General features: G+C 42.0%; 1 protein-coding gene across 3 annotated transcripts in view; it reads left to right on the plus strand.

Annotated features, from left to right (window-relative positions):
- The first annotated feature begins 2527 nt into the window (after positions 1-2527).
- KIAA1549 (KIAA1549 ortholog) overlaps positions 2528-24501 on the plus strand; it is a 141251-nt gene continuing 119277 nt past the window's right edge. For 2 of the 3 annotated variants that reach the window (XM_050714041.1, XM_050714050.1), the window contains exon 1: positions 2653-2774. In XM_050714041.1, coding sequence (XP_050569998.1) covers positions 2684-2774 — 91 coding nt within the window. In that variant the 5' untranslated portion in view covers positions 2653-2683. Of the gene's footprint in view, positions 2775-24501 lie in introns of all 3 variants that reach the window. The other variant, XM_035561598.2, reaches the window with a different exon arrangement.

A 24501-nucleotide genomic window follows, 5' to 3' on the forward strand; every position in this document is an offset into this window, starting at 1 on the left:
CCTGTGACAAATCACAGTAGCCGTCATGGTAATGGAAAGCTCAATAACGTCAAAAACTTCCTGGTGTATATGCAATGGGAAGTCATTCAGCAGTACGTAAATAATCCTTGCTAGCCATACTGTTACAGAAGATTACTTCTCCTCTCCCCTCAAGCAGGGTGGCTAATATCTTGATCCACACTACCAAAGACCACAGTAAGGTGCCACAGAAAAGAGAATTCCTCTTCTCCCAACTCGCTTACTTTGTGTGATGACTGCGTTTGTAAGCTGCAGAGTAGAACACAGTTACGGTTATAGCTAATTTCACTTCGTGAGTTTGCAGGTGACAACGTAGGGGAGCCTGTGAGAACCACAGATTCCAGGATCTCTGGTTTGTATTAATGTCCTAGCAAAATGTGCTGTATTTTTCCAGAGTACTGTTTTAGTGAAATCTGAAGTCTCCTACCTATCTTTGCTTTACATATATGCATATATAGACTATTTATAGTGATGTTATAGATGACCGTCATTCTTGACTTAAAATACTTGAATACTTGTCAGAAGCATGTTTGTGTTTTTTTTTTTTTCCCCTCTACCATAGGGAAAGGAAAAACAGGTCCCAGCATGTCATCCCTTCAAGGGGTATCTGGGCAAATTTCTTGCTGTTTATTCTGCTGCACTTTTGTTCTGTGCATCTGCATTGGGTGAGAAGGACTGGAGAGAGAAGGTGGTGAAGATCCAGTGAAAGAGTCTGAAGCCCTGAGGAAAGCACAAAGAGAAGTAGAAACAGACATGCTTGAAGCTGTAAACTAAGTCCTTTGTCACGATTCCTGTTGTACTCAGGAAAACAGGACTTTCTGGTTAACGATGTGAAGTATATTGAAGAAATAGCTGAAGGCTACATAAAGAGCAGGAGAATAAACCTGCAGTCAGTGATAAAATTGTTGGGTGTCAGCTGCCACAAAGATGCCAAATACACGTGGGTAACGCCTGGCCAGGTTCATCAAGAGAAACAGGTGACCTAAATCTCAGTCAGATTGCCAGGTATTATGAGGCTTTCCAGGAAATGGGGGGACTAAGGGAACTGCAAAAAGGGGTCAAGGTGACAACATGAAGACACCAAACCAGGCAACAGCATGAAGATACTCAAGTTGAGTATACCACTTAGGGGAGTAGGGGTACAGTCACAAAACAATGTTCCAGCATATGGCTCCAGTGAAGGTCTGTTACAAATGGGAAGTGAAGCAGGATAGAGGATCACATATGACTAGGGAAATTTCTTCCTACCTACTGGGAAACAGCAGACTGAAACAAAGGATGTACTGTACCATAGCAGATAGCTGCCTCACAGTTGTTTTTTCAATTGGGTTGGTATTTAACAATGGGAGTTGAATTTGGAGGTGTCTGGTGGAAGGCATGAAATTGCAAGGGAATGGTGAGCACACGATCAGATGTGACAGTTCCTAAACTAGCCCAGGAAGCTGGGAGGTAATGTAAGCACCGATTTGGTCTTAGTAGACACAGAAACTGGGGAACATGAACCTAAACACGAGATGGGAAGACGGGAAGATTATTTTTGTGAACTGAACTCCAGGAACTGGAGCAGGAAATCTTGTTAGCTGAGACAGTGAATGAGTTAGCAGTTGCCAAGGACTTCATTGCGGGTAACATCTCAGAAACGTGAGAAAAGTTGTCTCACACTTTAATCTGGGAAGTTACCTTTCATGGCTGGGTCTTGGTGAAACAAATTACCTACAGGCAAGCCGAAATGTTCTACAGGCAGCCTTACGTGGCCTGGTGCTAGAGGCACTGCCATGTAATGTGGTATCCTTCAGCAAAGGGCGTGGTGGGTGGCATCTGAAATATGTTTGGAACTTAAGTATTTCAAAGCTTGTACTGAATCTGAAGCAGGGAATGAAACCTATTCTCTTGCTGATGTTTCTGAGGGATAGCTTACTAAAATAAATACATTTAAAAAATGGAAACAGAGCATGAAACAGCACGCTCCATGCCAAGCACTGGTGCATACCACTGCTCGCAACGCAGGCATGCTGGAATGAAGTGTTTTTTTTAAGGCTGTTGTTGTTTTTCTAAGGCTTTTCGTGTCTGTTGCTTAGCCTGGGCTGTAGATATGCAAGAGAGGTTGGAAAGGGAAAGAGGAGGCAGCAGGGAAGGGCCTCACGTGCCCTGAAGAAATGGTGGGTATGAGGGTGTAGAAGACAGGAGTGCTTTTCTGAGCTGAGCTGTGTTTCCAGGGACTGGCAACTAACTCAAAAACCGTCTGTTTGATACCTAAGGACACACAAACCTCCATTTTTTAGTAAACTAAAAGCAACTTTAACGCCGTATTTCCACGACTTTAACGTTGGCCCCTGTGAGAGGAGACCCCCGACGGAGGGAGGAGCCTGCGGCGCGGCCTGGCCCCGCCCCCTCCCCCTGGCCCAGGCTCCTCCCCCGGCTCCCCGCGCGCGGCCGGCGGGGCGGGGCGGGGCGGGCGCGCCCCCGCGCGGAGGCGGGCGGCGCGGGGCGCGCGCAGGTGGCGGGGCGGCCTGCGGCGGGGGCGCGCTCGGGGAGGGCTGCGGGCGGGCGGGCGGCCGGGGGCCGCCTCCCACCCGGATGCGCCCGGGAGGAGGAGGAGGAGGAGGAGGAAGAGCAGCGCAGCCCACCGTGCCCGCGGGGCGCCGCGATGACCTGACGCCGCGCCATGGAGCGGACGCCGCGCTTGGCCGCGGCGCTGCCCGCCCTGCTGCCGCTGCTGCTCGCCGTGCCGGCGCTGCGGGGCTCGCCCGCCGTAGGTGAGGGGGGAACAAAGCCGGGGCGGGGGGACGTGGCAGGTGCGGGGGGGGGCCGCCCCGCCGCTAACAATGCCCGCACGGCGCGGGGGGACGCGCATTGTTCGCCGCCACCGCGCGGGGACGCGCGCACACGCGCGCCGCCGATGCCGCGGGGGGGGTTTGGGGGGGTCCCGAGGCGCCGTGGGGGGACCCCCGGGCGTGGGGGGCCGCGGTGCTGCCGCCCCGCACCGTCCTGCACGGCCCCGCACGGCCCGGCCCGCGGGAGGCGCGTGGGCACCGCCAGGGATCGGCGGCCCCTTTTGTTGTTATTTTATCCCCCCCTCTTTGCCCTCTCCTCGCCGGCATCGCAGTTCAGCCGCGGTTAGGCAGGAGGCTTGGTCCCCAAGCTGGTTGTGCCCCCCCAGTGCTTCACCTTTAGTCCTGGGTTTGCTGTAAATGCAACAACTGGCGCGTCGGGGGCACGCTTCTGCTGCCAGCGTGGGTTTTCCTTTCGGTGGGTACCAGGCACAAGTCACACCCCCTTACCGACACCTAAATTGCAGCAAGGAGCCGCGAGGTCCTGCGTCAACCGTGCCATGGAGCGGGGACTCTGAGCTGGGGGGAACATAGCGGGAAGCTTCGAGCAGCGTTGGGAAGCGTGCCCGTCGTCAGCGTGCCCGTCTTGCATCTAGGGCTTTACCTCCGCCTCAGAAAGCGGCTGGCGTGCTGGTGCCGGCTGGCTAGCTGTGCGGGGAAGGCAGCGCTTCGGGGCCGCGGGAGGTGCTGCAGGTCATCGGCTGGATGCAGCGCGGAAGTTGGTGGCTTGTAGTTATCGCCAGGAGTCTCTTTGTACGTGGAAACCATCCGCTTGAAGACAAGGAGGCGGTGGTGCGTTCATAAGGTGGAGATTTGCGTGGGTTTTATGCCTCCTGGAGGTTAACGGAATGGCCGGGCTTCTTTTTATCTAGAGTTTCATAGTAAGTCACTGAAGGCTTTTGTTTAATTGTTTGCCTAATGCTGAATAGGTCTTAGAAGTTCTGCGACTTAAGTCGCAGTGGATCTCTGTAAACTCGTGTGAACGTAGTGAGTTCTTGTGTAACTTAAAAACAGCGGTGGTAATGTGATGTAATTCAGCCAGCATTTAGGTTGCTGGGAGAGAGCACACGGAGAAAATAGATCTCTCCCAAATCTATGCTCTCCTCCTTGGGCTAGGGCAGGAGCCGTCAAGTTGTTCTGATTTGTGAGCCCTCTGCTTTCTCTTTTTCCAAGGGACATGCAATCACATGTAATGAATTTTAGCACAGTAAGACCAAACTTGCCATTCACAAGATGCTTTTCATAGATGTGTTAGAAATGGTCCATGGATCGCAGAGGTTTGAAGGCCACAGGTTGCAGAGAACAAATATGTTTTGTTTCTTTTTCAGTTAAGATAAAATTAAAATTAAAAGCATGGCAGGAGTCTGATTTGTCTGTGTAGGGCCCATCATCTTCACAAAATTAGGACACAACCTGCATCCTAGTCTTTTCTTTAGCCTTGGAAAGTGTTGATGGCATAGCGGCAATATGAGGTATAAGTGATGTATGCTGGTCAACAGACTTACAACTCCCTGAGCGTTTATTTTTGGTGCAGCTCATTTGCTACTCACTGCCATTTGGTCTTTTAACCAGTTCCGTAACAGAGCAAGCTCCTGCAGCTTAGAGTTACGCAGAAGAGGCACACAACAGAAGAGTGAAATGGCTATTAAGGACGCCCGCCTGCCATTGAAATAGCAAAGCGAGCATCGGTACTTAAGGAAATTAAGTAATAAATCAACTTGGATTTTGGAATGCCTGATCCAGCTCCCACTGAAGTCACATGTTGCTGAATCAGGGCTTCAGCTTCCACAATTAAACAGATGGTGAACTCTGAGTATGCAGATAGGCTGCTAGTGTGCTGAAGGCAGGTACATACGTATTCAAGCACCTTGTTGAACTAGGGCTTTGGGCAAGCTCTGCAAATGTCTTACCGCTCAGCCTGGGCTGTGTTTTTTTCCTTTTTGCTTCATTGCACGATCTCTGACTCCAGTGTTGACGATCAGGAGGATCTATCTCGCTTTGCTGCACTGTTTTCTGTGGGAGAGAGGGGGGCGGCGTGCCAGACTCTAAAAAGTCTCCGCTGAGTTTCCTCAGAGACTCAAGGACTGAAGACAGGTTGTGGAGGTCAGGCAAGGAATCAGATATAACTGCCTCGTGGGACAGTTGCAGGATACTGTTTGCTCAACTTAATTGCATGAGGGTGTCACAGATGCTTGAGCTGGCACCGTGTCTCTAGTGGCCGGTTGAGCTTGTCAAGCTTACTTCCAGTTCATTTTCGCAGCAGACCCATATGGCTGGAGGATTCCCTTTAAGCCTGCTGTCTGTACTGTGCTGTGCTTGCTTTATGTCAGCCTTGTGTCTACAAGCTACGCTTGTAGCCTTGCCAGAGGAAATGTGTGTTTTGTTTGCATGTTCTTTCAAGAAGTCAGAATGCTAAACAAGCTAGTGGACAGTGCAGCTTTTTGTGCGGTGGTGTCTGCCTTGTGAGTGGCAGTTCACTTCTGCAGAGCGAGGTCTTAGGTTTCTCAGGCAGGCTTGGTTACTTGAAAAAGAGCATGCTTCTAACAAAGTAGGCTTTAACAGCTGTGACCTACCTGCTGTAATAGATTTTGGGCGCTGGCTACATCAAAGAGCATGCTTCTTGCTGCAGCACAGATCTCTTCCGAGAGGTCTTGGTGGCTGCGGTAGTGGCAGACTGACAACCCAAATCTTGTTTCTCAGTTCAGAATGAGTGTGTTTGCGGGGGGAGTTACTTGGAGGAGAAGTGAAGCAGAACAGGCTTCTTAATAACACAGTCCCACTTTGGCTGTGGGAGCCATGGCTTTCCTTCACTTGAAAGTAAATCTGTTTATGGGTGAAGTCCTTAAATACCAGTGTGCCTCCAGCCTTGCCCGTTGTGGTGTGCAGTATGAATAACGCTAATTGCGTAAGAGTTGTTATGGGTGATGTCCTTAACTGCCTAGTGTGTCTCCAGCCTTGACCAGTGTGGCATACGGTATGAACAACACTAATTGCATGAGAGTTATTAACCCAGTGTGGCGTGGGAACCTCTCTGTGAGTAAAAAAAAAAACAAAAAAAAAAAACAAAAAAAAAAACTGTGGAAGTAGCACAAGTTGTCTTTTTAATTTTGTCTTGGAGCCCCAAAGTCAAGTCACATGGTAGCATTATGAACAATGCAGGCTTAATTTCTTTTATTTCTGGGGAGTGCAGAAGAATCATGCTTTCATGGCATCCTTACCAGTGCAGTGGCTTCTGCACTCTGCAGTTGCATGATACGATGTCATTGTATCCCTTCAAATGCACATGAACTCGGCAAGAAATGTGATTAACAATTTCCCACTGCCCATTCGTGCTGTGTTTTCAGCTGCTGATGGATGTTATTGGAGATGTCTGTTTCGGAAGGGTAAGGCAAAGCCTTCCATAAGAGCAGTGGATTAGTGGTGTCTTCTTCCTAGTACATGAGAGAGGAAGATATACAACTGACCGCCAGGACTCACATCACTGATGACATCAGTGTAATTGTCCGTGCAATGCACAGAATAAATACCGTGAAATGGTGGACTGGGCTGACTGTGCTATCTTATGCTAAAGCCATAAGTTGTTGTAAGATGCTTGTAAAGAAGTATTACTGTTTTGCTGCACAGTTGAGAACAGACTTAGCAATTCCAATCAAACTTGCTATAAATCATGCATTTTTCTATGGGCTGAAGTTGTTTTTTTTTTTTTTTTTTTTTTTTCCAAAATGTCAGTTGAAAGAGTTCAGCTACTTCTGATGTTGAGGCAAGAAGAAAACAATAGTTTCTGCTTTGAGTTCTGCCAGCTTCTTTCCTGCAGAACTTTAATACCCTTATGCTTTGGAGAATGCAGTTAAACTTTGGCATATTGTGATGGCTCTGAAGGGGATGTTTTCTCTGCTGCTGCTTTGAAAGTGATTTTTTTCAAAAGCTTGTAACAACCAAATTTAGGCACGCATTGCTGCAGAAGAAATTATGCCTTTTTTTTTTTTGTCTGCTAAAACTCAGGTATATTCTATTCTTTGGGGAACTTGGACATCTGCCTGATGGTGCAGTGTTGGGAGGGGGTGTGTGTGTGTGACCTTGTTGCATCAGACCCAAGGGGGGAAAAAGGAGAGATGTCTTTTGGGAGGAGCCAGTGTGGTTTTTAGATAAGCAGTAGTAGTAAGAGAAAGATCTCTGGATCTTCTCTGGTCTGTTCTGCTGGTGGTTGGGATGTGTGTAGAAGCCTGGGAGGTGTGGGAGTAGGAGGGGAGGAGAGACTGGAGCTGGCAGATCAAGAAGGCTGGGGTGCAGGAGTGGGAAATAGGTCTGTGTATGAAGGAAATTGCAACACAGAAGTTCTTTCTGGAAGGAACAATCAGTGCAACCTGGTGATGGGGTGATTAGGCTGGGAAACAGATCAACTTGGCTTAAAAAAAGGAGAAAAACAAGCCACTCCAAAAGCGGCAAGTGGTACTGAAGGGAGTCAGAAGTGGTGAAGATACAGGATTGGGACAAAAGTGGAAGAGATATAGCTGAAGGCACCAATCTTGAAATTGAGGTACAGAGGAGTGTGTAACGGCTGCTCCGGGACACTTTTGCGAGAATTTGGCAGAGAACCTAAGACTTCAGAGAGTTTTAGCTTTCCTTTTCTCAGCCAGGAGCGTGATAGTCTGCTACTCCTTGAATCTTTAATGAAAGTGCATCTGTCACCCTGTGACAGAATTGTTTTTCGGAGTTTGTTTTAAAAACTGGAAAACTTCCTACGCAGAGTTGTACCAGCCTACAAAGACTGCAGAGGCAAAAATCAGTGTTGGAAATACTGCAGCTACAATAGCCTGTGCAATTTTAAATTTCTCCTTCTGTACCCGTAACTTATAACTTATGGGCACAGTAATCCCATGATTACAAAGTGTACGCCCATATAGATAATACTGCAATATACACACCTGCGTACAAATATCTGTACGTGCAGACAGGACCCTCATCGTGTTCAGTGTACAAAACCGATCCTGCTCTGCGGAGAAGTGGGTGTTGGATAGCAGATGAAGTTTTTCTCTAAGACTCTTGCTGCTCTTGCAGCAGATGTCTGAAGGTGTGGAATGAATGAGGTGGAGGCAACAGAGAAGTTGTTTGAGACTTGTGCTTTTTTTTTTTCCTTTTTGAATAAAGGTCCCACTGTTAATGTAGGGAAATGCTGTCCTAGACTGTTGACCTGTGTTGCTGTTGCAGAGCTCCAGTGTGACGTGAGCAAGTTGCTTAAAGCAAGCTTCCCGCAGGTGGTCACTAGCTGTGTGTTCCTCATTTACTGGACGTGAGACCTGTGGGATCTGTGTTGCAGAAATGCTGAGTGCTTGCAGCTGCAAAAGAAGTCAAGGGGAGCTGGCGTTGAATAGATGTTGTGTGTGTAATTTTAAATATTCAGTAATGCTTTAAGTCTGGCACTCAGAATTTGACCTTTTCTAAAATTAATTTCTTAGAAATACTTTGAAAATCAGATGAGAAATGACTACGAAATGTTCAGATATAATAACAGTGAGCACAACAGCAAAGTTCATCAGGAAGCAAAAGACTTTTGTCTTCAGAACAATAAAGATCCTGTGGATGATAAACCAGTCTGCCTAACTGGATTTCTCAGAGAACTATTTTAAGGAATACTTCTTGTAAGCAAAATAAAGCAACAGGTTCTGGTATTCATTGACATTTACTGCATTAAAGCATTTTTTAGTGTGAGTTGACGAGCTGTATAGGTTGGAAGAACTGTGATGTATTAAAGCATAGTAGGATTTTGATTATTTTAAATCAAGTGTTTAAGGAAAAAAAACATGGTTGCTGATACTTGTTGCTCAGTGTAAGTTTTTAGCAGTTCCAGCTTACATCCCCTACCTGCTTGTGTTTCGTGCATGAACTGTTTTCTAATACTTTTTGCCCTCTTCCATTCCCCTGTCTGATTTAGAGAGGCTTCCCTTCTATGAATTTCCTGTGTATAATTTTGATTTGGTTTTAGCCATCTGGTCAGTGCGCTGCGTCTGGTCTTGCGGTATGAAACAGAGGTAAGAGGCCAAAATTAACATTAATCATTACCAACGAGTAGAGGGTGGAGTGAATGCTGGAAACGGTGAAAGAAGAGCCTGAAAATCCAGTTAGTTTTCAGTAAGGAAAGTACACGACAGTATCACGCTGAAAGGGCTGAAGTCTGGGATGGATGTAGGATGATGAGGAGTAGGCTGTACAGCAGGTCTGCAGGAGGGGATGTGGTGCTGATGGTGGATCCCCAGCAGATTGTGATTCAGCAGGATGACAGAGGTGCTAGACTGCGAGAGCACATGGGATGTGGTCTCTAGCATGCTCTCGTTAGCTTGTGTTAGTCGCTCTCCTGTCTCTTGCTGGCATGCCAGGGAGACGTTGGCTGTCGGAGGATCAGGTCGGGGCAGCACGGGTTTGCCTGGTCTGGAACGAAAAATAGGTGGGCAGGGCTGTATTAAATATATAAAAGATGGACACAATGGCAAGCATAATGAACAGTGCTTTATGACTGTGCTGTGTAAGAAAAGGAGCAAAAGGCGGATGTGGCAGTGAAGGAGATGTGGGTTTTCTAATGCCTGGCCTTCTAACAGCAGGGATAACAAAACCCTGGAGCAGTAACATAATCTGTTCTTGCAGTTCCAACAATGGATTAAATAATGACATAACATAAGTGGATTGCACCGGTGATTCCACAGTGGTGTGGAAGGATGGATTAGATGACCTCTTGAAGTATTTTGCAGTTCTGTTTTTGAGAGATCCTACAAATAATATCTGCAGATGTGTGACGGTATCTGTTTATTGCTGAAGGCTGGTCTGCTGTTCACGTGAAGAAATGACCTGTAGTCATGCAGTTAAGTACTGTGTCAAAATGTTTATGCAGAGAAAAGCTGAATCAAGTTTTCGTAGGCAGCCTTAGTTATGACCCCTTCGAGCTTTTGAATTATTGGTTTTAGGTCTAACAGTTTTGTAAAGTTTCCTTTTTGTACCTATAGCAACGAATATTTTTGCAATCCTTATTACTAAGGGTAGTCACTGTGGCAAGGAAAAAATAGAGGTGAGTATATCTTTTGTGTGCTGCATTTACTGTATGCAGTGTATGTTTTATGAAAACAGTAGTAAGAAAAATGTATTTAACACGGGGCAATATTAACAGAAAACAATAGGTGTAAGTGAATCCCAATTAAGGGTTTCTGAAGGGCCATTAACATTTCTATTTCTTGGTTTATAATTGTTTTGAAATAGTCTCTGCTTTACTGAAGGATGCAAGTTCAGTTTTATGCATTTTCTAATGCTGCATAAATTTTGACTGAGAGGACAGGTACAAGTAAATGGTGTGGTTGTGATTCTGCATCTTTGAGCTTTATTCATCAACTGAATTGTTAGTAGGTATGTATCTAATAAGTCAGATGGGAAGAGACGAGAGGTGGTATTAATGCTCAAAGCACTTTCTTGGTGTTCCTATGAAATTTTCCAGTTGAGCAAGCTGGAACTTGTTCACTTGGTACAAAATTCAGGATTTTTCCATGTCTGTAGAGAAGGGAGAGATTCTGGACAGGTGAGTGGGAAACTGTCAAGTGCCTAAGACACACTTGAGAACTGTAAATGCATCTGAAAATAAATGGTCATGTAGTGCAGGTAGATTACACAGGTAAAGAGATTTTTCCTTAAGCTGTATTGATACAATTTGCAATTTTTGTTTCCAGTTTATTTATTCTTAATTCAAGCCATTTGGGACTGCATTTCCTATTGAGCATTGTCATAACAAACCAAGCGAGAAAGTCCAACTGGTATCACTTTGTACGTGAGAAGAAGGGTCTGCTTTTGTTTGTTCCCCTACCAAAAATGTATGGAACTAGTTTGTAGATGCCCTCTCTGTAGAAGTTCTCCTCACCTACTGGCAATTGTTTGATACTGCAAAGACTGTTTGCTCCCCTTCCAGCTGGGTGTAAACCAGATTAGATGTTGAGTCTGTCCCACCTCCTTCTGTGGTTTGTAATTCTGTTGTAAATGAACTCCACCACATGCGTGCGGATTTTGGGGAGCACTGCCCTCAACCACAAAGCCATGAGGCGTGATTTAACTCAGTGTTATTTCAAAACAAAGCTCCAAGTATTTATGTAGTAGATCCTCTGGGTTAACATCAGGTTACTTTTCCAAATAGAAGGGAGACGGTTGTGTCAGCTGGACAGGTTCTGGTTAGGTAACTTTCCTAGTGGGTGCCTGTGTTTAGAGATGGAGCTAGTGCTGAATTGGGACTAACTCGTGTGATAGATTGGGATAGAAACTGCATGTCACAGAACAAAATCCTGATCTAGATCAGAAGTCTGGTTTGAAGATGGTTTCAATTAGGAGCTGTCAGTGACCTTACTTCCTGTCTTTATGTTGAAAGATGAAACAGATTTGGGCTTCCAGCCATTGACGTTCCATTTTTTTAAACGACGTAATTTGTTCCACTCTGGACAGGTTCCCCCCCCCCCCACCCCCCTTAAAAAAAAAAAAGTTTCCTTTGTCTTTCCTGAGTGCATGTGCTTTTTATAGTAACTTAGTAGGAAAGAAAATACATATAAATCATCATAATCAACTTTTCATCATGAAATATTTTATCCAGTCTTAGTACAAGCACAGAAGTTCAAAGAAAATAAATTGCATTTGTCTGTTTACTTTGTTTGCTTCTGTGAGCAGTTACTTAGCAGCTTCTCCAGCAGCCAGGTTCTTCAAGCTGTAAAAATTGTCGGAAGGATTAGGATAGCTGAGGAATGCAAAATGAATGTAAATCCATTTTGCTTCTTTTTAAATTGACTGGATTCCAAGTAGACAGTGTCACTTGAAAGTATAATCTTCTTAAAATCCTGGGAGCATTAGAAACTAACGTAGAAACAAAACTGAACATAGTTTCTGTGCTGCAGTATTAATTCTTATGAATCCTTAGTATTTACTACTCCTGTTTACTTTCTGTAAATGTCATTATTGAGGTCAGGTGGAGATACTTCTAGAAATCTTACTGCTAAAGAGATTCTTTCAGATTCATGAAAATAACCTGGTTGTTTTTTTTTGCGTTTCCTGAATGAGCCAAAGCATGCTACTTGTGTGTGAGATTGCATTGGCAGTTTAGAGTGGCTGCATTATGTTATATTTGGAAGTAAAATGCATCCTTGAAGAACAGAATGCAACCTTCAGTTGTATTATGTTCGGTGCGAACATCTGTGTCATTTAGATAAGATACTTCAGAAATGTTTTGCATTACTTTTCCTTATTCCTAAATAGTATGAACCTTAGAGGTCAAATCAAACTTGTGCGCTTGATGCTAGGTAACTTTCTAGATATTTTTAAAAGCAGAAAAACGTACTTCCAAATGCAGATGCAAGAGTTAATGTGCTTTAGTAAGACAGATGTTTTGATTTAAGTGAATACTTCAGCTCCTATTTCTGTTTTTTAATTTTGAGATATGCTGCTTTTAGTTTTGGGGGAGTGAGAACCAATGAGAATTGTGTGTGTAGAATACAAGTAATGAACTAATTAAAATGATAGCTGTTGGAATTCTTCTGGGTGTCTAAGATCAATCCTTGTGGACTGAGTTATTTGAAGGGCGTAGGTGAAAAGCACAGGTCATATTAAACATCGTTTGTCTTAAGCAGTCAAAGCAACTATCCAAAACAGCAGGTGTTTATGTAGAATGCGCACATAAGCTCAGGCATCCAGGACTGGTAAAGCACTAGTACATGGGGTTTTCTGTGTTTTCTTGTTCTTCTTCTTTAATTCTTGGGAGATGAGGGAGGACTTCAAATGAGATGGTCTTCAACCTTTTATATATGCTTTAATCACGAAAATAAACAGTTTGTGGTTTTGCTGTGCGAACTCTGAAAATTTAAGTGGGACCTCTGCCTCAAGTTCTTTTCCTGTTGTGCTCACCTTTGGAGCTACATCACCCAGTGATCTGATACCAGTCTAATACTATAATGCCTACATTATGTGTTTCTTTCCTTGTAATGTGAAGGAGCGTGAACATAGTCTGACAGAAGGAGAGAATTTGAATAGTGGGCAATGGGATGTTTACAACCTGTAGTATTTTTACTACAGGTTATAGGATGTTTATAACCTGTAGTATTTTTTTCAGGCTAGTTTTGGAATAGTTCTTATCTGGAATTTTTTTAAGGACATGAACTCATTGATGCTTCCTTCCCAAGTTGTTGCCGCAGATGTGAGAAAACTAACTTCACTGCATCCTTTCTAAATTCTGGGATTGGATTCCTTGCTGCTTCAAATAGGTTGAAGGTGAAGCTGTTAAGTCGAGGGAAGAATTTTATCCTGTGTTTGCAGGTCAAAAGAGCATTTAAACTGCAGCTTTGTTATTGTTAAAGTATTGAAATAAGTTCTGTTTGAAACCTACATATTCAAAAAGAACGCTTGTTTCTTTTTTTTTTTCTTGGCTTCTTGCTTTTATGAAAGAATATCTGAGACAAATCAAAACGGATGGGTTATGTTATTTACTCTAGTGAAATCTTGTATGTATTATGACTAAACTCCCATTTGTTGGCTTTTGGGGGAACATTTTTTCTCAATATGCAGGATTTTTTTTCATGCATCAGTGTATTTAAGAAGATGAAATAGAACATAGTAGGTATAAGATTTTTTTCATTAAACACTTGTGCTCACACAGCAATTATTCAGTGGCTGTGTATTTGCATTAGTAGCCTGGCTTGTAATTATGTAGCCTGACAGTCCTATCAGTAGCCTCTTTTCCATGTAAAAAATGTTCCAGATCTCCTCATAGCATTATCTGTTGGTGTTTATGGAAAATGACAAATTTCTAAACAAAAATCCTGCTTTGGTAATTGGGCTGTTTGTGAAGCGATCAATTTCTATTTTAAATTAGTAAAACCACCAGATTTTCCTCTGTTTTTACACATTATAGTAGTATTAAGTAAATCAAGTCAGAAAAGACAACAATAATAGAGTAAAAAGCTGCTCAGCCTCACTTTGTGGCAGTGTGTTATGTTGTTTGCCTGGAGTGTTGAATTGTCGTAATACCTAACTATTTGAATAGAGGCACAAGACCAAGAGGTTTCACTTCACAAATATGTTAATTTTTTTTTTTTGTCCAGTATAGTAGCCTTTAAATCGTTTTCTTCCATTTTTTTCTCCATCTTGGAAGAAAATCATTTATGGGATTTTTTATTATTTTTTAACAAATGTATCAACATTCCCTTCCCTACTTTCCCCAATGTACACTTTATTTTTTCCCCATAAATTCTGTCGTCTTTGTCTCAGTCGCTGTCTTGGAGTGAACGTTACAGGGAGTTCCATCTTGCCTTCTACTGAAAAAACAGGGGAAAAAAAAGTAATAATTCCAGCTTTTGTTGGTTTTGTGCTCTGTGTACTTCTTCCAAGCTCTTAAGGAGGAGAGCAGAACTCATTAGACATGGGTGGGGAAGGGAAGACTTGGAAAAAGAGAGAGGAGGAAGAAAGGAGCGCTGTCTCTTGCCAGACACGAATGATTTTTCCTCTCAAGAAGCTGTGGTTCTATGTTATTATACCATGCAGAGGAAAATCCAATTTAAGATGTTGCTGTTAATTCTCTTAGCTTGTCATTTCAGCTTTTTGGATGGCTATAATATGTGCTGCGTTTTTAAAACAGTACTTCATTGGAATATTTTTACAGTGTTTTGTTTTTCTTTCCCCCCTGTAAATGGGATAGTTCTTGAAACCCTGTGTGGAACAGAGTCATGCAAACAACTGAAAAGGTACCTCTGGAGACAGAAATGAGCATCTGGGCATGTAAGGGAGGGTCAGGAACCTTGTAAAGCACAGCTGCCACTGGCGGAATGGCACCTCAGCTCTACTTGACTCCAAAATTAATTTGTTAAGGAGCAACTGCATTAGAACTCGTTTGCTCTTGGATAGCCTCTGCTACTGGGAAACCTTCATCTTGACACCAACTCCTTCTGCATTTCAACACAATCACTTACTAGTAATTTTTATAGGACTATGTTGCTTTTTGTGGTTGTTTCATTTTCTGGAAGAAAAGCGGATCTCTGTATTTTTAAGTAGTTGTTTCAACTCTGAGAGTACAGAGTTATTTTTTAAAGAAATATCATATAAATTATTGAGTTAAAATGTCTTCTTGGTCCTTAGTCATATTATGTATCGAAAGTTCAAGCTCCATAATTCATCTAGATAGCGAATTTTCACTTTTATAGCTTTCGAGTCCAGAGAGGTACTCATTTTGCTGATGTATTTTAGTAGGACCATGCGTTCTTCTTCAAAATTGATGCTTTCCATTTTAGTGCCAGCTTTGGCACTTTCCCTAGCACCAGACTTACTTACTGGTCAGCCCCTGAGTGAGTGCTTTGGTTCCTTTTCTGGCTGCCATTTTGCAGCCTCTCCCCATGCAGCCCTGGGCCCGGCCCTGCCTGGCGGCCCTTGGCCTCCTAAGGGGCTCTGTGGGGCAGGGGCACCAGCTCAGCCTCTCGCTATTGTATTTTTGGTGCTCTCACGTCTCTGTGTGCTATAAGCACTAGAAAAACACGTTGTATGGACCTTGGATGTAGGTACGTCCATGTTACTGCATGTGCAGGTCAGGCCCTTACTGTGTGTGCCAGTCGAGCAAGCTGTGCTGGTCTGCGAGGCAGCAAATGTCTCAGGTCTTAGTTTGGCAAGCGTGTCCAGGTGGTGTCCAGGAAGACTTTGGGAGTTCAGGTTTGCGTGGCACACTGATATGGTACATGTCAGCACCTGCCTGCAACCAGCTTATGAAGTTTCTGTGATCTGCTGTGCTGCCTACCTGCTGGAGAGTTGCTGCTGCTTATGGTGAATGAGATTCCAGTCTGTGGGCCTCAGCATTAACTAGGCAGTGAAAACGTTTGTTTTCTTGCCCGATTGAACATTACCATGTGTGAGACACGGTTTGAAAATGCTGCTTGTCAGTACTGAAGACAAAATATTTCGTAGCGAGCACATTCATCAATTCCAGCAGAATTTTCCAAAGTTTTTTTTTTTTTGGTGTGAACTTGCTGGCTGCTGGTGCTGATGGCAGTTTTCCTGTTAGCGGAAGAGTTAAACGAACAATGTAGGGCCTGTTTTATTGCCTTTCAGAGCGTAAGAATCAGCAGAGGAATCAACAAACAGCATGGTAGCCCGTCAGTGTCACTCAGCCCTGTTTGGGGGATGCTGAGCAGAGGCAAACAAATTCATTTTACGCTAGAAGATGCAGGAGTCTTCCCGAATGCTGTGGTGGTGTGAAGGATCAGGAGCAGAAAAGAACACTGAAATATTTTTGGAAAAAAAAAATACAAGCCAGCATGTTTCTTATTACAAAGTAAATGGGTACATTTTTATTTTTGTTTTGGTAAACTTTTAAAAGCCAAATTATACTGAACTCAGTGTTATTTCTCTGTCTGTTTTCTTAACGATGGACCAGTATCTTGGGGAGAGGAAGCCTCATCAGAGAGAAGCTAATAAAAGTCAGTCATTTGAGGCTGTGCGTATTGCAGGTCACTTTTGAGAGACTGTTCTTCTAGTCTTGTATGAAGCTGGAAGTATCGCCCATGTGGTTTCTTTAATTATGATTTAAGTATCATGTGGATGTGAAGCATTAAAAATTCTAAAACATCTCTGGGGCGGAATATAAAAAAAAAAAATCTGAACACAACTAATCAATGTGACAGTACTCAGTGGTACTTAAAATGTAGGATGACTTGTCGCAGGAATAAATTCTCATTGAAAAACGTGTTTCCCAACAGATCCCTCCATAATGGTGTAAAAATTTTAGACCTTTTGTGGCTTTGCATTGTTAGCTTCAGTAGTGGATTTTGGCATTGCCACAAAGAACTGATGCAGGAAAAACTTCCACAAGTATGTATTTCAATACAATCTTATTCATACTTAAGTTTATTCACACTGTTAGTTTACCTGGGTTCTCTACCATAATTATTTGAAGATCAACAATAGGTGTATTTCTCTATCTAGTCCTGTCTGGCAGTACAGTGGTCTTTGAGATACTGAGAGTAATGGACATGCGAAGATCTTCCATGATGCTGACTGCAACAGACTCAGGCTCTAATTAGGCTTGATTTATACAAACCAGATTTGGGACTGACAAGTTTTCAGTTTCCTAATCTCTTGCAGGGAAAGGAGGAGGGAAAAAAAAAAAGAGCCCAGCAGGCTCACGGCCTTTAAATGGCGCACTACACAAGTCTCAATTTGCTGACTTTTTAAAGAAAACTACAGGTGTTGGAATGCCAGGTTTCATTAGTTTTTCATATTAAAAACAAAAAACAACAACAAAAAAAACCCACAAATACATATATATATTTATATGGATGTTTTAGGTGGACTTTAGTAGTACCTCCACTACAGAAAACACCTCCTACGCTCTTTGCTGTGAAGTGATGCCCTACTGAGTATTCACACTTTCATTTACTCGTTTTTTCTTTGCTCCTGCATGTTCTCCTAGCTGTGTTATGGGAATATTGGTATGTGACTTGCATCTCAGAAAGATGTAAGTACTTGTGTGAAAGTTTGTGCCTCTCTGTAAGGAAACTGTGACACGAGCTTGATACAGTGAACTGCATTTCATCAATTACTCTGATTTCTGTAGAGCAGGCATGAAACTAAAGATGTTCTGAAATTTCTCAGACAAGAAGTAGGTATGTTTGATAGAAAAATAGTATTATCTTATCCTTTTGTAAATGTTTCCACCAAACTTGAGTCATACATACAGGTGCTGATCTTTCAGGCAGAGAAACATAATTATTCTCCATATCATCAGCTTATGGCACCCACAAGATCAAATGTTAGCATATTAATAGCATTTGATAACCAGTGACTACTTTTTAGAGGCTTAGCATCCTAGGGGCATAAGTTTTGCTCAGTTAAATGCAAAAGTGTTTACTTCACTTTACATACACTGAAGTTTATGATGAGATTAACATTCTAGGTGATGTAATTTACCTGTGAAATGCTTGAAATGACACAATCTTCATTCTTAGCCAACTGAAAGCTTCTGGAAACTGTCTTCTGTGCAAAGGTCTAGTCTATTATAGTGAACTTGATCTTTCTCTTGATGATTACATCTGTTTCTTGTATGTTGTTTCTTAGAAATGAAATGAAAGTTTGCTTTTTGAAGGAGTGGGGGGGATGGGAGATGGGAGAATGTTGTTAAAATGCTCTGCTTTTGTAAACCTGGAGCAGAACAGGGTAAGAGGGAAGGGGGAAGAGAGGAAATGAGACTTGGTTGATTGGCTCCACATACTAGAGGAGAAGTGGACTATGCTTGAATCTTGGCATTACAGTGGGGTCAAGAATAGTAAGCATATTTAGTGGTAGTTTTGGGGATTTTAGGGCTCTAATAACAAAGGAAGGAGGACTTTTTTCCTTTAAATCCTTAGTTAATTGATTTCATTCCAGGAACAGAACAAAATGGTGTGGGAGAAAGGGAAGAAATTTCATGCAGGTGTTTGGTGGTACCATCATATTTCGTATCTGTCATGAGAAACAAGTGTTAATATGTTTAATGAAAGCTATCACACATACTTTTCACTTACTAAGACTGGGGTTTTGATAATCTGAAAAGTATTGCTGAGCATATACTCTTCTCCTGTGGGGAGAGGATCATTCAGTTTTTAGATTTTAACTTTTACACTTATATTGATTTTTTTTTTAAACCAGCTTTATGAACCACCTATTTAATATTCAAGTTGTAACCTCTCATTTTATGGTTATGGAAAGGTCTACTGTTGCAGTTTCACCAGATACTGGATATATATTTTACTTCTAGATTAATCCTTAGGTAGCATTAATAATCTTACAGGCAGTATTCTGTGCAGTTATTTGAATGGCATTATTATGATTTTGTTATGAACTATCACAAAAAAAAAAAAAACAACACACAAAAAAAAACCAGACCAATGCATAATAAATATACCGTACTCCTTGGTGAACTTGAGGTGTTTAGGGTGTTCTAAATGTGCCAGAGATGTTGTTTTGTCTGACAGTGTGAAAGAGATGTGAAGTGACTTTCTGAATTGCAGACGTATTGTTGGGAATTGGGAGTAATGTGCCTGTGGGAGCTGAGTTATTAAAAGTGTACACCGCGAAGGTATCTGTTGTGATTAGGTATCTGCTTTAGATTAAAAAACTAATTAAACTCATTTGTTTAAAGATGCCCTAGAACAGGCACTAATACAGTGTACTGGATTTTGTTCATTAATATGAAGCTTCCTAGCAAAATTCTATTTAACATTTACCTATTACAAATTAAGTTTAGAGGTTAAGTTGGTTCATCTAGATGTAAGAGTGACAGCTGTACTGAAATCATGGTAAAAACTATTGTGGAAAACTGACTTTGGGCAGCAGGGAGATGCATCAGGAAGAGGAAGAATTTGCTGTGCTCGCTGTGCAGTGGTGCAGCTGGGTATCATTAAATGTATGAATGAAAGCAGAGATTCTTTTTAACTATGTAGTGTCTGTTGTCAGGTACCTACTGTTCAGGTCAACCATTCAGGAAGGATATCGTCCAGCTGGGGATGGTTCAGAAAGCATCCTACTCTGAAACTTTGGAAAATGTGCTTCCAGGTGAAAATGTCAAAAAAAAAAAAAAAAAGTCTAATTAACACGTTCTAGAAACAGTGGAGAGGTGGAACTTGATTCTTGTCTGCGTTTTGGAAAATACAAATTCTGTAGTGGAAGGGCTTTTGGGCTAGGTAAGAATGAATTCTGCTAAGTGGAAGTAGACACGGTAGGCACCAGTCTATGAGTTTGTTATAAGTTATTTAACATTGAAGAGTAACTAACTAGAGCAACTTAAAAACAATAATTCAAATTCTCATGGAAAGGCAAGGGAAGGGGAAGAAATCACAGGGTCAACTCCTCTACTGCATGCGCATCCCCAGAAATATATGCCACCACAATTAACGGAGCTCTGGAAATAAAGCTAGGAGAGGACCAGAGAAAAAGTACCAGAGAAAGAGTCATAGAGACCTCTTTCTTCCCCTATTGACTCCATTACGCCGAAGGTTTAATCTGCTTGGAATATTGGGTTGTATAATAGAATTATTTTTTTGGTGTGCGCATTGTGCCAAAGCTCAGATGGCACTGGGTAGTATTACTTGTGATGGGGCTCCTCTCAAGCATATTTTTTGCACACTGGCAACTGTTGGTAGTGTGCAAGGAGTTAGTGAAGCAGCTGGAGTTAAACTGACACTTGGGAAGCAATGGAAACTTCTTAATAATTCAGTGCAGTACTATAGAAGCTGATATCCACAGCCATTTTAGAGGTTCTTGCTCACTTCCTTGCTATATTAGCAATTTAACTGGAACACTTTTTTATTTCAAATTGTGATGGGAGAGAGAGAGGTGGACAGCAATACCTCAGCAGTTGTGTTTGTGCAGTTTCTGGCTGTGACCTTTAAGGGCTGCTCTCTGCTGAGTGAAATGCTGGCACAGATTTTTGCCCGCGTTATTCCAAGGAGATCCTATTGATCTCATACCTGCTGTGGTGAAGATGGCATCGTCTGAACTGGACCCATTGGGCTGAGCTCCCTTACTGTTGGCTAGCTGAACTACTTTGTTTGTTCACTTTGGTTTTTCCCCTCGAATTTCTACCACGTTCGGAAATGCTTGTTGGATATCTTGCTCTACAAGCTATATGCAGCAGAGCTATTCATCTTTTTTACTTGTAGGTGCTTAATAGCCAGTAAAACTTGCTGATGGGTTTTTCCCTTCTGGATTTCCTTCTGTGGATGTTTTAGAACCAATATATGGCCTCCCCAGGAAACTGTGAAGTAAAGATTGAAAATCTTGCCATAATGACACCTGAGGGCTCCTCAGGATGTTTATACATGGCTTCAAGCTCAGTGCAGTGTTTGACCAAGAAAAGCAATGGGTGGGAAAAAGACCAACTGAGAGGAAATGAGATAACTGTTTAATGGCTTTTTCTAACTTAAAATGTTTTTTTTATTGATGATGCCCTTTATTTTATTCACAGTTGGCAGAAAATGTGGAAACTGTAAGAATCTGAGAAGTGGGTGGAGAAAGATGTCTGATGGTGTGATTGAACAGGGCTGTGCTCTGAGAGCTTAGAGGAGGAAAAGGCACACTTGAAAAGGGCATGGCAGATAAAGATGCAACTAGAACAAAAAGAGCAACAAAAGAGAGAACAAAACAAAAATATGGTCTTCAAAAAGAGCATGTTTAGGAAACCATCCTCCTTTAAACCGAAGTCAGTGAAAGTCTCCAGTACTGTACATAGTAATGTATTTCAGTAAAATTATTCAAAAGCTCAACTCCCAACATCAAAATACTTCAATGTGCATTGATCTGCCTGACAAAAATACTGATGTGAAGGAGTGCCAGTGTAGAAGAAACCAAGACAAGTCCTGGTGCCTTACATTTCTCCTGAAATGAAAGATAAATAACTTGATTGTCAGTTAGAACTGATGATGGATCTTTAAAGGTATGCTTTGCATCTGTGACTTAAACTTTTTTGTCTTTTTTTGTCTGAAGTGAGGGCTGTAACTCCTGTTGCGATATGTCACATAGAACAGCATGGTCTGAAGTCATGCAAATTCATGGAGTATATATCAGACCTTATAAAGGTTGACCATGTTGAAATGACTGATGGCACTGTCATGGAAGTTGTGGGACAAGTTTTCCAGCGAGTGTTTAGGTCAAACACGTCAGCAAGAGTTCTCAGACCTTGCTTGATCATGTGAGGAGAAAGGTAACATCCATCAGTTGACAGAAAACTTCTTAAAGTAAGGTAGTGATTTCAGTTTGTTCTGGGATTTATATTTCTGTGGTTTTAAAGAATCAAAATAATTTCAGCAAGTTTCAAAATGCTATGCCAGCAAAACTTTGTTTCCACACATTGAGAATCAAATTAAGTTGCCATAGTGGACAATTTAAAAAACCCTACCTGTTTCGACAATGAACCTAAAAACTTTCATGTTTGGCATTTGTTTTGTGAGCCTTATCCACATCACAGATAATGAAATTTACTTCTGCTCTGTTCCTTTGTCTGCTGTTCTGCAGCAAAGGTCACTTTAACCCTGTGGTTACTCGGAGCTAAGGAAACTGTGCAAGCTTCTAGTAGTCATTTCAGTCATGACTTACTTATAGTTTCCCACAACTGAATGCAGTGTGAACGTAGCATTTTCTGGGTATTTGTCTATTTGTTTTATCTGGTTATGCTCTATGAAATCTAACAACCCATGGCAGTGAGATCCATGATTGAATCATGTTTAGTTGTGGGGGGGATACTTCAGGTTTGCTGCTCTTAAACTTATGCTGGTCAACTTCAGATTTTTTTAAGGCCCTTTATTTTGAAATACCATAACTGTTGTTTAAACTCATTGCGTCTTTCCCACTCATGACTTCAGAAACCTCATTCTCAGTCTTGCCTTGGTTGTCTTTCCTCCATTCTGAAGAATTTTATAAGGGAGCCTGTCTGTGCCTGCGCTTCATCCTTAATCTTCTCTGTGACACCTCAATTTCTCTTCTTTTTGGGGGAGTGGTAGTTATAACTGCATGCAGCATTTAAGATGAGAACAGTTTGCCTATAGTGTGGCATAACATATTTCTGTGCTTGGTCCCTATAGCTTTCCCAGTGACCTTTTAGTATTTTATTTTGTTTCATTAATTTCTGCTGAGCATTGGGTTGACATTTTGAAATCATAGTGGATGATACTTCACAATCTCTTTTCCGGTGTAGTGGTAGCTAATTTAAAGTTTATCGTTTTTGTAGTTAGGGTTGTTTTTCCTCCTTTCTATACTTCATATATCTATCAATCTATCAATTCTATACTTCATATATCTATCAATCTTGAATGTCACCTAACACATCATGGTGGAAGCCCCTGGTGTCAGGAGAGCCTTCTACTACACCTCAACATTGGTTTTTAGTTACAACTGTTCTGAATCACTATTGGCAAATGCTGTTAACTCATTGACCTCTCTTTTCCTGACCATGTTTAGAGGATGTTAAGCAATATACCTGCACCCACCGCTGCTGTAAATCCTTATTCATTCTAAAGCTTTTAATTCATTCCTACTGACAGCTTAAGAAAAAAGGTTGAATATAAGTAGATGAATTTAAGAGTTGTGTTTAGGAGTCTAGCTGAAGGCTTTGAAAATCCACTTAAATTGTTTCAGGTAGGTTAGCACTGTGTACACACTGCTCTTCACAGAACCGTCACAGACATGCAAGCTGTGACTTAGTTCTGCAGAAATTATTTGGGGGCCTCTGAGATTAGAACTCCATTAACTTTTTCACAGATAAGTGTGTTTAGTCCATCTGTACAAGGGAATTAGGTAGCAGGTCCAAGATAGAAATGCTGGTTGATTACAGGGAACTCAATGTTTTGGGAGACGTATGCTTGTGTCTGCTGCCAGTAACACCCAACTCCACAAAAAGGTTACATGTTAGTGCTGTTGTATTTAGGGAAGAGAGTAAAAGTGTTTGTAGTGACACATCTCATGAGATTTATCTTTAAAGTGCCTGGCTGCTTTCAGTGGAAGGGAAGGTAGTCTTGTCCTTTTAGCTTTCTTGGGGATTAGCAACCATTTGCAAATGTTGTATTTCTTGATTCAGTCTGTACTGTACATATTCACATTCAGTTTGTGAACAATTGGAGTTACTTGTACTGCTGGGTAAGACCTGTGTGAATGAAATTGTTTTAGTTTCTCTGTGAGCACGTGTGTGTGCATCCGTGAAACCAAGGAGAACTGAAGAAGCGTTAATATACCAGTTGTCAGGAGGCTGAGTGGAATCTAGTAGAAATGATTGAGAAGTAGCTGTGTCTCAGACTACCGTGTCTTTGTGAGCTCAGGGTGGTCAGGGTGGTGTTTTTCTCATGTTTCTCTGATCTAAATATTTATCACTGAATTTAAGAATTGCATGGGAGTGTGTAAGTATTGCATGAAGCATGTCACACTTTTTTCTCGTACTGATCTTAAGCCAAACACCCATACACACTCGGTTATATATACATGTATGTATACAATATCTATAAATACACGACACCTATTAAAAATACAGTTACGCATGCATTTTGGTAGTGTAAATGCTTGACGTGAAGTAGTAAAAACCTGGAAAGAAATTTGTCAGTTAGAAAACTGTTTTGAGACCCGTGAATTTAAGATCCCACAAGATAAGAAGCTGTGTCTAGTGAAAGCTGCTGTGTCTTGGCCTTGCAGCTTAAAATGAACCAGTGCGTAACTGTTTAGCAGTTCTCCACTCCATTCTTAAGCTGCTGAGCTGATGTGGTTCCTCAGATTGCCTTAACTGGTGGGTATTTGCTTGAGGTCATTCAATTAAACATTTTTGATAATCTACAACTTTGGGGTAGGCACTTAAGTCTAGAAAACATGTTTAGCTTAGATAGGTAGCATATATGCGTGTGTAACACCCAGATCTTGCTGAGTGATGCTGTGTAGGAATTTTCAGGGAGAGGTATCTGGAAGGAATGATACCATGATTTATAGTGTATTCCAGAATGATATCCACAGCAGTATTACATGCATTATTTTTGGTTATACGTGGTTTCCCCATGCTGTGAGACTGCTTATGCATAATTGAAGTTAGCAAAGAAAAGTTGTGGTACCTGAGAAGGGGGGAAGGCAAATAGCTTCTAAATACTGTGTCCAAGCAATA

Source organism: Cygnus atratus, chromosome 1 (assembly GCF_013377495.2).
Source record: "Cygnus atratus isolate AKBS03 ecotype Queensland, Australia chromosome 1, CAtr_DNAZoo_HiC_assembly, whole genome shotgun sequence".
Classification (NCBI taxonomy): domain Eukaryota; kingdom Metazoa; phylum Chordata; class Aves; order Anseriformes; family Anatidae; genus Cygnus; species Cygnus atratus.